The sequence below is a fragment of the Glossina fuscipes genome, unplaced genomic scaffold (assembly GCF_014805625.2).
Source record: "Glossina fuscipes isolate IAEA_lab_2018 unplaced genomic scaffold, Yale_Gfus_2 121, whole genome shotgun sequence".
Lineage (NCBI taxonomy): Eukaryota > Metazoa > Arthropoda > Insecta > Diptera > Glossinidae > Glossina > Glossina fuscipes.
The window spans coordinates 1,776,950-1,794,786 of record NW_023998464.1 but is presented as its reverse complement, the minus strand read 5'-3'; the positions used below and the strand labels follow the sequence as shown (position 1 = coordinate 1,794,786).

Here is a 17,837-nt window from a genome sequence, read left to right as displayed (position 1 = left end):
ATATTCGTACAAGTGCTTGAAGTGCTTGAAATATAATATATAATCTTGTATATATAAATGTATAAAAAAAGGGCATTTATCTCCCCTTGTACGTCTCCTGAATAGTTTCATTCAATTTTTAGAGATCTGGCGTTCGATTTTCGCATATTTTTCAACATCAACCTGAAGGCAATCGCAACAAAATGAATTATCAATTGTTCCGAATATATACCGACCTTCTTTTCTATGCCATGCTGAAGGAAGTATTCTAATACTTCATCCACAGTTTTTAAAACGCATTCGTATTTAAAAATTTCTTCGTTGTTTTCATCAAAACCATAAATAAATAAAAACATGATAAATAAAGATGTTTTTACAAAATTTTCTTAAATTTTTAATTTCGTAGCATTTCTCTTCTACTATTTTTTAGGCGGTATTACCAGCGCGAAGATATAAATATTATTCTCGATAACTATAAAACCTGTACAATTCGGACGTTGATTTGCTGAATAACAGAAAAAGAACAAGAAAACATATGCCAGGTTATATTTATTGTTTTTCGGTTAAAGCACAATAAAACAAATTATTAGACGCGTTAATTTAACGGATAAATTTATGAAATTAAAATATTAAAAAGATTTAAACTTTAAATAAAAGCATTAATGCTTATACAAACGAGGGAATGGAATCGTACAACAAAGCTTCGCCGCAGAAACGTAAACATAAAACTGATTATGCTACCGGGAAAGACGATGAAAATATTGAGGAATCAGCATTCAAAAATGAAGAGGTAGCCAGTAAAAGAAGACGCGAGGAAGCAAAAGATGTAATTAGACACGACCAACGCCTGCAGCGAGTATGTGGGATAATTGAGAGAGAATTCCAAAGTGAAATTCATTTTAAACAACAACAACTGCAAGAAATTGACGAACGTTTAAGCAAAGCCAGGCAGCTATTAGAACGCTTACGTTACAACATTGTGGCAGAATATTATCGCAAGCAGGATTTATCAGTCACAGCAATTGATGCGGCGACTATGAAGGATAAAAGTACGCTTTTCCAACAAATGCATTTGCATCCTTCCATAAAGAGATTAATAGGAAAGAAGCCAAAAGAATTTTGCGAATTGTGGCGTTCATTCCCCCGGCGCGTGGCGGCGCAAAACGCAAAAGAAAGCATAAGGGTAAGAAACCAAGGTCAAAAACGAGAGGAGCGTAAATTACAGCAAATAATACGTGAGCAAGGTATAGTAATTGATCACACGCAGGAAGACAAGATGAATAATTACACGGATGTAAAACAATTATTATCCAATGCGCAAGAAAATTTAAAGCGAGTAACCAGTACTAGCGACACAACGTCATCCTCGTCTTCTATGAGCAAAAAGGAAACTTCGACGGATGTCGATAGGGCAAGGGCTTTGAATGCCGCGCGTTTAAATAATAAAATCAAATACTTAATTGTAGTGGGCAACGTCTCAAAGTATATAGGAGACGAAATGGAACAAGGTACAAAAGTGACAAGCCATGTTCTTACACATAAATGGTTGGTTTACGTTCAAGCGAAAGAAGCGAGTACTCCTTTAGAACATTACGTTAAAAAGGTACGTTTCTTCTTACATCACTCCTATCGGCCCAACGATGTAGTCGACGTTCATCTGTCACCATTTCAAGTGGCCCGCCGCGGTTGGGGCGAATTTCCAATCAGAGTACAATTGTTTTTCCACACTCAATATTACCAAAAGCCAGTACAGTTGATACATAATATTGTGTTGGACAAAACCTTGTCGGGCTTGCAAACCTTGGGAGCGGAAACAGTGATGGAAGTATGGCTGAGGAATATACCGCAAAGTAAAGCTGTGAAAAAAGACCCATATGCGAAAATGCAGTTAGAATCGAAGCAGCATGTAATACATAAAAGTGAAGATTTTGTTGATGATAATTTGCTGGATTTTCTCAATAAAATCGAAGCCACTCCTAGTGGCATTTGTGCGGATATCGAAAAGATACAACCAACCGTGGTAGTGACCGAACCTTTAAATTGCAAACTGAAACCTCTCAGCTGCAAAACCTCTGAAGTCACAAACTCTAGTAAACAGTTGGAGAGCTCTTTGGAACACTCCGAGCAGGACGGAGCTGAAAGAGTTTCGAAATGCTTAGGCATTGATTCGATATCAACGCTACGAAGCCCACAGAAATCGTCATGTGTTACGAAATCGTTCAGTCAGTCAACAATTTCTACAACTTGTGTCAATAATAATGAAGCCACAGAAGTAACAATGCCATCCTCTGCAAGTGAACCCACGTCAACTAATTTAAATATATCACAGCAAGTAACTAGAACATATTCGAACACATCCATACCGACAACGATAACAGCAAAAATTAAATCGCCAATTGTTTCGAACAAGAAGGTTAGAATTTTAACGCCGGCTGCTTCAGTGGCTTCGGTCGTGCAATGTGCTACTTTACCAATCATTAGCAACAAGAGCGATATGAACGGCGGCACGACAAAGCCAACACTTTTAACTACTTCAAATGGCACCGGTTCAAAACAAATATTCCAAAAAAAGTTGGTGCAGCTAATTGATTCTTCGGGGAAAGTCAAATACATACAAATGCTAGTCGCTACAAGTTCAACTGCTGTCAACCCAATGAGGATAAATTATGTTAAAGCTGCCCGTGCTGTTTCAACTAAAACGAATAATACAGGTACGTATAAATGCGTAAATGTTTGCACAACACACTATTTGCATATATTTTTTTACAGTTACTGACAGTACAGAATCCGCCAACGCTAATCCACTAAAGCCAGCCAATGGATTAACTTCGTCTACGTCGACGACGAAACCCAATATTGTAAAGATCAAACTCGACGAGTTGCAAAGCAAACCGCAAATTTTTACGTTTAGTACGTCAATGGTCAATTCTACACGAACAACGCTTACAACAACCGTTCCATCAAATACAAGCTTAACCTTTCTAAATGTTCTAAACACCAATTCCAATCCGAGTGTAATCAACGCAAACATTGCATCAAGAGCAACGGCTGCCGAAAAAAATGTCAATGGAACGTATAGCAAAAATGTGGTTTTCCATAAAGAAGGTAAACTTTGCATTATCGATCCCTTGCAAATGAAATTAAAACAGCAGCAAAAAAAGCAAATATCTTTGCTCAAACCGCAGACTTGTTGGCTTAAGCAGAAACAAGAACAAATGCAGAGAACTGCGCCCACCTTACAAGCGGCAGTTGCTTATGATCACAGTTATGTGCCACCTTCACCCAATATAAGCAAAGAAACAAAGGTCATACTACCTCAGGTTCATCATGGTTTACGTCAAAATCGTGCCAATTCTACAATAGCTCAACAATTCAAAGAACTCCAACGACAGAAGTTTGAAAATAAATTCCTGCAACAGAATTTTACAAGTACCCGTGAAGCTGTAGAATATATTTTGCGACGTTTGCAATTGATCGCAAATAAATGCCCTCTAGAAGCTATGGCTTATCCGTTTGTCAGTCAGACAGCGCGAGAGTTTCAGCTGCTGACTGCTTTCAAGCAAAGAAGCTGCGAATGGTTACGTGCCAAAACTATAGCACACTTAATACAGCAGCATAAAAATCTACAAAAGTTAGAAAAAGAATCCAAAGAAACTTTTTGGTCTACCCGAGAAATTGCTAAGTTCGCACGCCAATATGCGTACACGCCAATCATTAAGAGTTTGCCTTCAACAGTAGGGTCGAAACGGGAAGGGTCATACCAATTCTCTGCGTTCGTACAAAGCGAACTAAAACGCGAAACTGACAATTTACCCTTTGTTACCTTAAGTGATCATTTGAAAATTGATAAATGGATGGATAGAATATCCCAGCAATTAGGAACATATGATATGCCAGATAATCTAGAAATCATCGATGTCGACGGGTTAGAAAAGGCTAGGCCCAGAAAAGACAGCAATAAAATATATGACAACCGCGCTAAGCGAACTGCAAATTCAGATCTAGTTTTAACTTTTCCAAAGGAACTTGAAAACGAATGTGAATTGGTTTCCTACATAAGCAAAGAGTTACATCTAAATATACCTAACGAAGAGGTGGAAAGCAATGTCTGGTTTCCAGCCGTGCAAACTATTTTAGGTCAATGTCTACGCGTATTTTTGGAAAAACTCCTACGACAGTCTATAGCCACAAAAATGCAAAAAGAAACCATAGCAACGATCATAGAATTGCCGGCATCGGATATAATAAAAGTCTTATGTAACAGCGGTAGTAGAGCGAGTGAGTTTGATTTCCTCACAAATAAAAATTTTGGTGCTGTCTTGTTTTCAGATCCTTTCCAGCTACATGAATTCAAACAAGAAAAGTGCTGATACATATATATTAATTTATTTTTGAAAGGATTACGCAAAATATCGTTTCTGTGTATATATGCTTCTTATTTTGTTGTTTTTTAGTAAGAATGTATGTGTTCTTTTTATTAATTTAAATTTTATTTAGTTTTGACCTAAATAACAATTTTTTACATTAAGAGGAAGAAAGATGGAAAGTTATTCATAAGAGAGAAAATTTGAAGAAATGAAACAATGTTTTACTTTGTAAACAATTTGAGCGATAGCTAGATACCACGACAGAATAATGTCATATTAATGTTTTCGTTCGTGAAAAGTGAGGGACACAAGCTTTAGCGACATTGTTCGAAATACGCGGCTAGTTGAAGTATGACTTTGTCCGTTTTTAGACCAATGTTTTATTTGTCATTATTATTACACTCTGCATTACTTGTGGTACAAGGATATGTTACATTTGCGCGGATGTATGGAAAAGGAAGAGCTGAGACAGACTCGTATGCCTGTCGGTCTGCTCATCTAATTCTCTTATGCACAATCTTTACCTCTTATTTTTAAAATGTGTTGATAAAATTTGGTTTACTGTTCCATTGTGAACCAAAGGCTAGTTCTATTGAAAATGGTCCACATCAGACCATTTTTTCGACCACTTGTTATAAGTATCAAGCGATGTGGTCTAGGGAAATGGCAGGTCGTGGGCCCCTATATTGTTTTTACCTCTTCCTATATTTATGGCATATTTTTTTCGAAATGAAAGATGTGTACCTAGAATTATATAGTTCAAAGCATACGTATAAAGGCGAGCTTCGGTGCTCTATTTATAAATTGTTCATGAAGCGCGTTGCTATTTTGCCAAGCTTTTTTTTTAATGGATTGTAGAATTTAGTCTCAGCTATTCTAACCCTTCCAGAGATTTTGGCACAACGCCGATATATCGGTATTCTTCTTGATGCTCATAAATACATTGTACCGATCTTCTTCTTGATGCTCATAAATATATTGTACCGATCTTCTTCTTGATGCTCATAAATATATTGTACCGGTCTGTAATGGTTATTTACTTCTTAATATCGATAAAATTTTCTTGTTTTCGCGAACCGCTATTATGTCTGGTGTATTCAAAGTTTGCTCATTTACTTACTCTCTAAAGTTGTGAAATTCGAAGTTCTACAGCTGTTGACAATATTTCTTCTCTGATCGTATCCAAAAATTACATAAATTCAAACCGTCCTCTAAATCAAATTCCACCATTATCGCTTATCTCGCCACCTTCATATGAGTATTCTGAAGGAACGATCCCTTTGTTTCCGTGCTCTTATTCTCTCCCAATCAATAATGCAAATAGCTCAACTTAATTGCACTAGCATCCGTAACAAGTTGAACAATACCTTCCTTTCATGGTGGTGTGGCGATTCTTATATCTAATAGACTTTTATTCTCTTACACATCTAATTTTGCAAATTGTGTACCTATCGAAGCTTGCAACTGCATCATTCACACTTCCTTAGGCGAACTTCTAATCATTACATTTTATATTCCACCTAATTGTAATGTTTCGGATTCTGCAATTAATAGATTATTGTCTTTGAGATCTGACATATCTGCATTAATAAGTGGTGATATTAATACTCACAATGTTTCTTTGTGTTCACATTGTGCCTCTTTTTTATATAATCTTTTTTATATAAATGTATCAAAAATATGCATTCATCTCCCCTTGTACGTCTCCTGAACAGTTTTATACAATTTTTATAGGCGTGGCATTCGATTTTATCCTATTTTCAAAAAAAAAAGAATATTCTCTTTCCATATATATTCATACAAATGGTTTGGTTGAAATGTAATATATAATCTTTTTTATATAAATGTATCAAAAATATGCATTCATCTTGTCTTGCACGGATGTTTTACTATGTAAAAAAATTATGAGTAACTGATTTATTAGTTAAGACCATTCCAGTAATTGAACAAGAACAAGCATCCTACACCAAGTAAATGAACAAGAACAAGCATCCTACACCAAGTAATTGAACAAGGACAAGCGTCCTACACCAAGTAATTGAGCAAGTACAAGCATCCTACACTAAGAAAATGAACAAGAACAAGCTGTGAATGTTTACAAATCGACGCGTGTAACCTGAATTTAAAAAATAGCTGTAGACACGAGGTTATTGTATTTTGCAAACGTCGCATCCCAGTACATGGTAAACATCTCGTTTTTTAGTACGTTTGCTTCCAATTTATTCCAATGCATGTTAGTACGTTCTTCATTGAACCACAAATAATATTGGAAATATATTGCCATTCAAATTTTCGCTAGTTGCGAGCCTGTTGGTAACCTGATGTGACCGTTTTGGATTGATTTGCAGGCGGTTTCGACGAACATCTTGTGTAGAAGTTTTTAAAAAATGTCTCGAAATTTTGTGTGCTTTTTCAATGTTTGCTGAATGTTTTGCAAATTGTGGCCTCGCATATGGATAGATCGCACCGATTTTTTTTTAACCTTCGGCTCTTAATCGATCAAGGATTATTTGTGCGCTTCTTAGCTTTTTATTTTCAGTGTCATTTTATGCGATGTTTCGGTTGAAATAGCTACAAGCAAACGGCCTTGAAATTGACCGCAAGTTATTAATGGCACTTGTAAGGCAGCGTTTTGCTTTCTTACTGATAACAAGTCCGTCCGAACAAATGTCTACTCGTAGACCCCAAGCAGTCTGGTTTGTCTCTTACATGTCTTTTTTTCTTACTAATTATCGTGGGCTCATCCTTCTCCCGCATAAACCATTGACAATTCAATATGTATAAAAGGAAAAAAAAGGGAATTGTATAGACCACTCATTATATGCTACACCTTCAGAAAATGTGCCCAGCCATAAAATGTATGCAAATGTATAAAATGTAAAAAATGTATATATAGTAGAACATATATAAACAATATGCATTAATATTTGCCTAAGGAGACATGTGGTGATCCGCTGAGCAACATGCGAATAGTTTGCTTTTAATTATCAACAAGCGGCCTTTAGCATTGAATTGGTCACATTTTGCAAAGGCATTGACCTAACGGTCCTGTGGTTTTGCAAAATCGTGCCCAACAGATTGTAAAAGTCATACAGAGACTAGCATTCACATACCTAACGGTCGCCCAAATCATACCTGGCTTAGCCTTTTATAAAATCGTACGATAACAATAAGACAGATGTAAAAATATGCATACAAGCAAACACGGCAATAAAGGAAAAAAAGAGGGTTTGTAAAATTTTGCATTGTACATATCATATGACGACAGGATTAACGGTCTGTAAAATTATACGATTTAGTACCTAAGCAAACACTAGCGATAAGATCATACGAGTCGATACTTAAGGCAGTATTAATAGATGCAAGTAAACAAGCTCGATCAGACCTAAGTTAGCACACGTAAGAATAAAATATGTAAGAATAGCATTGTAACACATGGGAAAGTCAAAGTAATTTTGTAACGGGATAGCGATGGTGATTGTGACCATAAAAGAGCGTGTCGCGCCAAGCTCATCCTTTCAGTTGTGTGGTAGCAGCCAAAGGTAAGTGATCACGGACTGCATAACTAGTTGACTTTTAGTGATAGGTTTTTTTTTTGGACTCTACGGATAGGGGGTGGTCAGTTTGGCTTAGCCGTCATCCTTGAACAACTCATAGGCCAGCTAACTCTCCGGATAGGGGACGGTCGATTTGGCTTAGCCTTCATCCCTGAAAGACTCATAGGACAGCTAACTTTTACGGATAAGGGATGGTCGTTTTGGCTTAGCCGTTATCCCTGAATAACTCATAGGACAGCTAACTCTACGGATAGGGGGTGGTCGGTTTGGCTTAGCCGTTATCCCTGAATAACTCATAGGACAGCTAACTCTACGGATAGGGGGTGGTCGGTTTGGCTTAGCCATCATCCCTGAATAACAGAATCTCTTGCGACGTGAAACGATTAGGGACGGACAAGTGGACCGAGGTTGGCTACTACAATACCCGCGGCGTATTCCTTCTCTTTTACAGGATCTCGCGGCACGGTTAAAGCGTAAAAAAAATAATAATAATCTTTCGGGACGAACCAAACCAAGAGTCGGGTCACCACGCTAGTTTTTTTTCTCCCACTCCCCTTAAAATCGCTCATCTACTGTTATCTCCTCAGAAATAAATAAGAATATAAAAACAAAAGCCGAAGGTCCAAGTTATTTTCTTAATATAAATTTTCTTGGAAAGAGTCCTGGGCAGGCTGAGTGCACCCCGCCCAAAAAGACTCGTTACACATTTTAAAACCTGGGATCGGAAAAAGCGACCTAACTGGTTCAATTTCGGTACAGCTAATTTTTATGTCAAATCATTGTTATGAGTGGATTTTCATCAAGAAGTATTGAAGATTAGACGTTATTATCATACAAGAGATTCAGTTTCTGTGGGAACGATAATATGGTATGGGATTCAAAAAATTGTCCCATCTGATCCAAAGTTTTCAAACCTATTTAGAATGCCGAAATACTATTACTAAGCGATTTTTGTTGCGAAAATTTAAAAATTACAATATTTTTTCTCATAATTTATCAAAATAGGACGTTGTATGCAGAGTAGTGGTACCAAGGCCACTACTATGGTTTCTTCGTATACGTCTATTAAAATCGTAAGCCACATTACAAATTTACCTCTCGCGCCCGCTTGGACTTGTGGATGGTATGGTCCAGCGAATAAACGATGATTTAAACCAGAGAGTAAGGTCGGATTTTAACGGTTTAAAGTTAGATTTATAGAAAAGTAAAGCTATTGTAATATCGCTCAGAGATTATCATTCCTGTTCTTTGTTACGCGTTATAACGGTCGATTAGAATATTGAACTTGTTAACGAAGTCACGAATTTTGATTTTAAATGAGCTGTTATGAATGGGCATCCTAGGAGTTTTAATCTTACCACCATATGCTTTGATGGTATGGTCTAATTTTTAAATGATGGTTCAGCTCGAAGTCTAGCAATTTTGAATAGCTTTTAACCCCAATTGCGAGGGAGTCGGATTTTTTGATCAAGGTCAGTAATTCGGAGAATGTACAACAACCCGTGCCAGTCGTGAAAGTTGAAGCATCTTAGTGAAGTATGCGATTAAGCAGAACTTATCCAGAATCATCTACCACATCGCAGCCAGATAGATTTAGAGCCGTCTGTACTCTCTATGTAAAATTCTTTGATCTGAAGACATATTTACCCAAAATTCATCAGGAAAACCAATTATTAATTAGTTTTTTTTTAGGTAAAATTGTATTTCACTCGTTATCTCTTTCGCGAATCTACTTCTTCTCTGCATGCGTCTGGCGCAGCCCGAATGAAATGAGTGGGCAATCGTTTAGGAAAACAAAAATTCTTTCAATTTTGAATAAAATAGAACGCAAACTTTAAGGAGAATTAAAAAATTAGTTGGATCAAAGAATTTGTTAGAGTGGTGCTCTTGTCATCAATCATCAATACGAAATTTTAAATAGGTCTAGCCATCACCCTCTATTATCTGTAGTTCAAACTTCCATGAGGAGATCTTAATTGGAACCCACCTCAAACCATATCATTTTTCTTCTTTTCTTCAATTAATTTACTGAAATGTTTGTCTCTGTGCAAAAACTGGTATTTCGAGATTATACATTTACATAAGAAACCTTCCGAAAAACAACTGAAAAGACCATAGTCCGGCAAGGATGGCTTAATTTAAATAACGTTGTGTCGCGACAAAAAGAAACAGAAGCAATATCAAGTTCGGATGGACCCAGATTGGTTTCAAATAGGCCTAGCACCCGCGTATTCAACACATTCCATGTGTTTGTTTGCGTAAATGTGATCATATGGTTGCGCTCAAAAAAATGTGTATGCTTGTGTGTCTGTACGATTAAGCTCGAAACTGAAACAGCACAAATCATAAAATATTGAATTTGTAGAATCCTCTAAAATTGCAAACAAAAAGGGAAACAAACTAGTGGTATAATCACGTAGCCGAAAGTTATCTTTCACTTCTGTATCGAATCGTTTTTACCAAACAGCAAAGGCACATTTACAGAGCGAACGTAATACTCTATGCTATTTACAGAAAGAATGTAATACTTTATGTTAATTGTAAAGCCGTCGACAAAAATATATTCAATTCTGTTAATAGCAGTATTAGTAACTAATGTTTATTTATTTTTTATTATTAAATGTTTTCATATAAAATTTAAACAACAAACATACACGGTGCTACCGTTACAACAAAAACCGCATACGGACCTATCTTTAGAGCAGTAAAATAGACACAGGACTACTTTTACAGCAACAAAATGCATATGTTCCTCCCTTTGAAATGTAAACAATAACACAATAGCAGGACAAATGTAAACAAAAATTAGAAAATTTCCTTTTGACAGAAAGGAAACTGATTGAATCAAAACGTTTCAACACAGGCATATTAACATATTCGCCTTCCATTATGCTGAAGATGGAAAATGTAAAATCTATTTAATTACGCACACAGCGCAAGTGTTTATATATTTTTAGACGCCTATATCATTTAAGTGCACTTTTCAGAAGGTCAATATCTCTTTTTATTCCTTTAAATAATTAAACAATCATTGCAATAAGATGATTGTAGGCGTGGTAAAATTTGGGATGGTCGAATCGTATGCACATTTGCTAAATGCAAAATGTTGCAATAATATTGCTAGTAAAATTTCCGATCTTATATACATGTTTTTGTTTTCGATTTTTGGTATGTTGCGTTTACACAGATTCAATTTTAACAGAATTCCTTACGATTTAACAGAATTTTTTACACGGCTTCGTCATTTGAACAGAATTCTTTACGATTTAACAGAATTCCTTACACGGCTTCGTCATTTTAACAGAATTCTTACGATTGAACAGAATTTCTTACACGGTGTTGCCAATTTTTTGCCATTTAACAGATATAACAGACGATAAAGATTTTTTATTGCCCATTTTTTCTTATTTATTAAAAGCATCTTTGTGCTAAAGATTTTTTATTGACCATTGACCATTGACCATTTTTCTTATTTATTAAAAGCAACTCTGTGCTAACGGTTTTTTAGCCAGAAATATTTGACATTCGCTCGTGAAAGGTTATTATATTTGAAAAATTTTTACAAGTGTTAAAATAAAGAAAGAAAATATAAAAATTATAACTATTCAATAAAGTGTAAAGAATTTGTAGTGTATTTCAAAAACCGATAGCACATATTGCATTAACTGGTGAATGGTTTCGTTGTTACTTAGAATTTAATTTTTAATAAAGGAGACCCATCTAAAATGCATTTCGCTTAGAATTTCGTTGGTGTCTCCTTAAGAAATCACATATTGTTGTTTGTTTTTATTCATTAATGAAATTTTAGAATAGGTTTTTTCATTTAGCAGTACTTTCTTTCAATTTCCATTTTTAATATTGGCGGCATACAACAACAAGTTTTCCATACTGCTTATATATTTGCAGACTGCTTGCATACAAATAAAAAGTAACGGCTAAATGCAGAAAATTATTCTGTACATCTTTTGCCAAACAAATTGTACAGACACATATATCGATGATCGCCTTTATTACTTGGTGAAATAAGCCTAACCGCTTCTCTAGGCACTTTATCTTGGTTAAACTTACTCAGTGTAAATATAATTATAAGCCGTTTAATCCGCTCAGAGTAGTTTGCAAGAACCTAAATGAAGTCTATCACTTATTCTCGTTATCGTCCATTAAAGCAACATTGCTTAATACGCGCGATTTACCTATGTCGTACTTAAACTAGCTTTTATCCTTAAAAGCCGATACGATTCGAAAATGAATTGTTGTTAAGTATTATCGGTTGCCAGGCTTGTGCATGTTTGCGATGGGTTAGGGGTTCATTTGCAATTTGGACCTGTACCGGTTGTAAGTGTGGCTCTACGCTGGTTGTGTACATGCTTTTTTCTTTTTTTTTCCTTCTTATTTGTTTTATTGTACTCATACTAAGTTTTATTATTAATTTAATATATGTTTTGCTTTAAGTGCCAATTGAAATCGACTGTTATTTGTTTAGTTGAGTTTCATGTATAAGTAGAATTAAAATAAATAAATAAATAAATAAATAAAATATCGATGGAAACTACATAAAAGTATAAAGTTCAAATAATGATAGTTTCGTGAACACGATCTTCATATTTATTGTACCAAATGTGTTTTATATTACTACTGTTGCTATATTTTAATAAGGTTTTTTGCATTGATTTGGCATTTGAACAGATCTGATGACAAATGCGTTGCCATTTTTGACTATTTTTCTTATTCTTTACAAACAACACTGTGAACATTCTCCACACATTCTTATTCTTCTTATTGTTCTATTTTGGTGTAAACGAAATAGCCAACTAACGGTTTTTTAGCCAAAAACCATTTTACAAGCTCCTCAGAAAGTCCGACATAAGAAAAATTGTTTAACAAGTGATTCCACCAAAAAATTTAAAAAAAAACCAATTAAACAAAGAATATTAAGAAAAATAAAATAACATTATAAACGCACTCTTTCTATGTTGTGTTACTTTGTTGTGTACTTCGATAAATGCATGTTCGGACGTAGAATGTAGCTGAAAAATGTTTAGGAGGAAAATCTCCTTGTTTGTGTTTGAAGTTTTGCATATCGAACATATTGAAGATCTATTTCCTTATCTAGATGATATATGCTTATTCGGTTTTACTCTTAATTTATTGGTTACCAAAGAGTTTTTTTTTGTTGTTTAACGAATTATGTTTGGAATGTGATCAAATACAGCGGAGATAAATTCAAGAATAGCTTAATGGTCGAACTTCACTAAGCAGAGAACTGAGATAGTAAATTATTCTGCTATTTTTGCGAAGCGATTCAACTGAGGTCGGAAAAATCGAATATATCGCGTGATGTAAATCCGAGTAAAACTGAAATTGAAAAATCCTTAACACTCTTAATAGGCTTACGAATAATGGTAAAAATTTACGTCAATGTTTCGCCATGTCGATTTGTAGATCAGTTTTATGACATTTAAACTGTTTGAGCATCCTTCGGAGATCTGAACAAATGTGACGCCTTCCGGTGTGATACGAACCTGAAAACTACCTTCAGTAGGTTGCTTATAATTGTTAAATTGTAAAATTATATCACGTCGCGGGGCCAAACCATTCCACTGACTGTGATGGAATTTCATTTGACTGCTATTCAGCACAATGCAGCAATACGTGTGCATTTCGGTAGCCAAATGCTTTACACAAAAGTAGCCTTTTTCGATATAAAAGCAAGCGTCATGATGTGCGAAAATGTTGAGATAATTCTCTTCGAAACGTTTCTTCAACTCGGCTAAAGTCCGAATTGGATCCTTGATAACCAAATATTTTTTAGCATCCTCCTTGTAGTTGTGAAAAGGTTCGGAAACATATCCACATATACCTTGCTCGGTTATATTTAAAACACATTTGACGTGTTGGGTTTCCAAGATAAAGGTCACCTCATTTTGCGGACTATTAAGGAAAAATGTACAAAGAAAAGTTACATATTCTATATAAAAATATTTTGTACGCCCGACCTTAACTAACACAAAAATCTAAAAAAGTTACATTCGCACAAGGTCGATTGCATGGTATATCCAGCCAATATCTTAATCTAATACATTAGGATTTTGATAACCATGGAAGTATTCACGCCAAGTACCATGTCAATCAATATCAATCATAAGTTGCAAGATATAATTTTTTGTACATTGTACACGTGTTTAACGGCGTTTTTAAATGGATTATACCAGAGACTACTAAATGGTAAGATGAACTATCATTTTGCCCTTGGCAACACAGAATTGTGTGTGGCCCTGACCTTGCAAATGTTTGAGGGGATCCAAAGTGATATCAAAAAATGATTAAAAAAATAATTGCCCATATAAATAATGAGAATCAAAGAGTAAGCAGTCAAATGGCTGCTAATTAAGCGCGTTACTACTGCAATAATCCGCAATAATTGCCCAGTTTAAATTTCAAAAACAACGTTGGTCCAAAACGAATTTTTTGATTTGCAATTTTTTTTAAAGCAGTGTAAACCCATATGATTATATTGTTACAAATTTCCGCTTTTCTATTACAAGATTCGTACCACTAGATCGTGGATATTTTGTTGAAGAGAAATACACTTCAAAGTTCCCTTATTTACAATTATATTCCTTAAAATGTAGGATTATTCACAATTTATTTTTGGTAACACTTTCGACTGCTCAATTCGAAATTCTTTTTCTACTAACCCTCCCTTAAACAAATCATATTACTGGTACCTAATTTTATAGCTTCATTTTTTAATTCGTTAACCTGCTTCTCTGATACTCGTTTTCCTCGGCCGGCAGCTGCATGACGCGCTGCGAATATGCATTTTGTTTTTCCCTCTTTAGGGATTTTATTACAATGCAATGAATAGGATTTGGGATTTCCGTAACAATATGTAATGCGATTATAAAATATAAACTGCAGCTTATAGCAATGACTCTAAGACATCCTATCAATATTTGCGCCAATGCTAAAACTATAGAGAGAAGGCGAAAAACTGACTCTATTTGAAATGTTTACGATTGAGAGGATCATATTTGCACACTATCCATTGGTTAAAGTAATAGCAGTGAAAATTGTTTCCTAATATATAACTTACTCAGTCTCACCAGGTTGTACAGCCCAATACTTAAATGGGAAGTGCTCGTAACGATTACAGGCAAGACCTAAGGAACCTACAATGCATCCCAAAAAAGAAAAGTTAGTTTCTGTATATTAACTTACGGTTGATTTTTTACTCATACCCAGTCGATCAGTTTCGACCGTAAACGTCTTTTTCTCCCTATTCAAGCTTGAGAATTTAATATGTTTGGTAGTCCAATGTGAATAAGTTCCGGTTTCAATGTTTTTCGTTTTTTGCAGACTTTCATCCGAAAGAAAATCGGTATTAATCGATGAGAGTTTTCTCTCTGTCGATATGCTTTTTCTGCTTGAGGCAGGAGAGGGATCACGACTTACATTAATTTTATTCGTCGAGTTTCTTCGGTAGGCAATAGAGCTTGTGCTTCCTCGATGTCTTAATGTATCCAAGTTTGTGATTACGGGGGAATTGTCAACACTGTATATACTTGGTCGGCTTTTTCCTCTTAACGAAAGGCCATTTGATCGTTTAAGATGTGATGGTTCAAGCAATTGAAGATTTTTGCGAGTTTGACTCGTTTGCAAAACATCTTTCGTTGCTGGGTGCGATCGTTTCATATGCCAAATTCGGTGAAAGTAGTTAAAAGCAAAATTTTTAATTAAAAGTAACGCCCTGACAAATTGGTAAAAGGTTTTAGGTCGCTTGTGTAAAACGATGTCAAATGGTTGCTGAATGTTAACAACGTGAAAAGGTTTCACTTCATCGAACACTTTAAATATGCGCTCTGGATTATTTTGGAGTTTGCCAAAAGTATATGGAGAATCGAGGTGGTTTCCTTCTTTAGCATTCGAGCGAAATAAAATTCGCTTCCGACGTTTCATTTTTTCAAGTTCATAGTCTCGTTTCTCTTCTTTAATCTCTTTCGGAAGTTTATACGAAGATAAGATTTGAGGGACGCAAAATTGTTGAATCAATTTCACTTGATCGTTTGTTAAAGGAAGATCTAACGGGAAATCTTGTACGTTTAACTTAGGTAAACTCTTTGGCAGGATCATTGAACTAAAGATACGTGTCGACGATGGTGAAGGTTGAAAGTAGTTTGGTCGAGGTGGACGCAGAGCAGAGCTACTAAATAAAGGGTCATTTAATTTATCTAATTTGACTGCTTCTAATTCATCTTCGAAAATTTTTAATAATTTGGTAGTCTCTTCTTCTCGCGTTTTCTCCTCCGCTGTTTCAACAATCGCAACGTCTTGGCCCTCTTCGAAGTGACATGCAACTGGCTCACCCCAATAACAAAGGTAGTCGGGCAGATAGAAGATTAGAACAAACATAGGATTTTCTGGATCTACGTCCGCTTTCTCGGTGTCATTTGGTGGAGCGAAATTCAAAGATTTCCTGACGTTCGCAAAGCTTATTCGGGGAGATCTGCGCCTTAAGTGAACGCTGGTAGTGAAAGAAGGACTAGGAATGCGTAACTCTTTTTCCACAATTAATTTTCGGCCATCTGAATGCCAGATCATGCCGACATTGCCGATTTTAATATTTAACGGTTGTCGTACATAATTTATTTGATAAACACCACCTAAGATTACGAATTTTCTGAGATTAATCTATAATAATTATTAAAACATTGAACGTAAATGGAACGTGAGTTATAACTAAGTCAAGACAAAATGTAAATAAAATATTATACCTCATCATAACATAGATTAAGGGTTGCAGGATTGTATACAATATTTAAAAAGGTCTCATATTGTTTCTGTTCTTTTTCGAGAAATTCATTGAATATGTCGGGACGTTGATTATCCGCAAGGTATTGGGGTGGGGAAGGTATGCGTATCTCTTCTAATTTCTTTTGGATATTCTTGCTCCTTTTTTGAAGTGATTTCAAATCAGCAATATACTCGAGGAGTGTAGCAGTTTTTACTTCATAGTCATGATATCTGTCTACGATTTCATTATACTTTTTTTTTTGCATCCCGGTTACAATTTCGTATTCGCGTTTTACGTATTCGGGTAATTCTGCATATAATATACATAAGTTAAATGTTATGGAGCGGTAGGAGAGATGAACAAAATCATAAAAATTTTAATACAACCTTGTATGCCACCAATAAGATTTCCTAAATTTACGAAGATTTTTCGTCTAAAGCTTTTCGTATATTCGCTAATGGTATCCAAGTTCATATGGACTGCTTGTATACACAGGTTAGGTCGCAACATCGAGTAGGGTACGTGTAAGAAAACTCTTATGTTGTGTAATTTAATCATTATACGCGGTTCACTGGAAGGGCCATAATTATTGAACGGCGTATAAGGGAATGTTTGATGGATAACTTACTCTAAATGTGTGAAGCGTATAGGAACATTTTTCAGGCTCCATATGTGAATTCGAAAATTATTACCAGAGAAACAGTGCTCACCAGAAATAGCACCTAACGAACTATACAAGAAGGAAATATAAAAAAAGGAAAAATCAGTAAGAATTTTCGTTTGTTTATCTCCTTTGATGCACAATAGTTGGCTTCGCTCCTAAGGTTTAATTTATACACTATTTGTTGGAAACACAAAGGGAAGCGGGGAAATTATAGCAAGTACAATCGAGAAATATGTACAGTTTTGTTTATGAACGCTCATTCTTAATGTGCTGGTAATTTTATGTCTATATATACATATTATGAAGACTGCGTCTGAACGTAAACAAGTAAAAGCACTATAGGGGGTCACGGAATTCCATAAAAATATACCAAAAAATGTCGCCTATAGGTTGGATGCAAGAAAAAAATGGAGGGACGGATAGACAGGGGGACAAGTCTATATCGATTCAGAAAGTGATTCTGAATGGATCCGTAT

The 17,837-nt window shown here is 35.4% G+C and overlaps 2 protein-coding genes across 2 annotated transcripts; one reads left to right on the top strand and one right to left on the bottom strand.

Moving 5' to 3' along the window:
- The first annotated feature begins 577 nt into the window (after positions 1-577).
- Positions 578-4,565, top strand: LOC119640622. The gene is made up of 2 exons (XM_038038790.1): positions 578-2,690; positions 2,749-4,565. The coding sequence occupies exons 1-2, from the start codon at positions 662-664 to the stop codon at positions 4,347-4,349; spliced, it is 3,630 nt and encodes a 1,209-aa protein (XP_037894718.1). The 5' UTR covers positions 578-661; the 3' UTR covers positions 4,350-4,565.
- An 8,526-nt stretch (positions 4,566-13,091) lies between these two features.
- Positions 13,092-17,350, bottom strand: LOC119640491. Its single transcript, XM_038038578.1, has 7 exons — positions 17,326-17,350; positions 17,084-17,268; positions 16,678-17,006; positions 15,145-16,594; positions 15,000-15,075; positions 13,318-13,834; positions 13,092-13,258 (listed from the first exon to the last, which is right to left on the bottom strand). The coding sequence occupies exons 2-7, from the start codon at positions 17,253-17,255 to the stop codon at positions 13,127-13,129; spliced, it is 2,676 nt and encodes an 891-aa protein (XP_037894506.1). The 5' UTR covers positions 17,256-17,268; positions 17,326-17,350; the 3' UTR covers positions 13,092-13,126.
- Between the last annotated feature and the right edge of the window lie 487 nt (positions 17,351-17,837).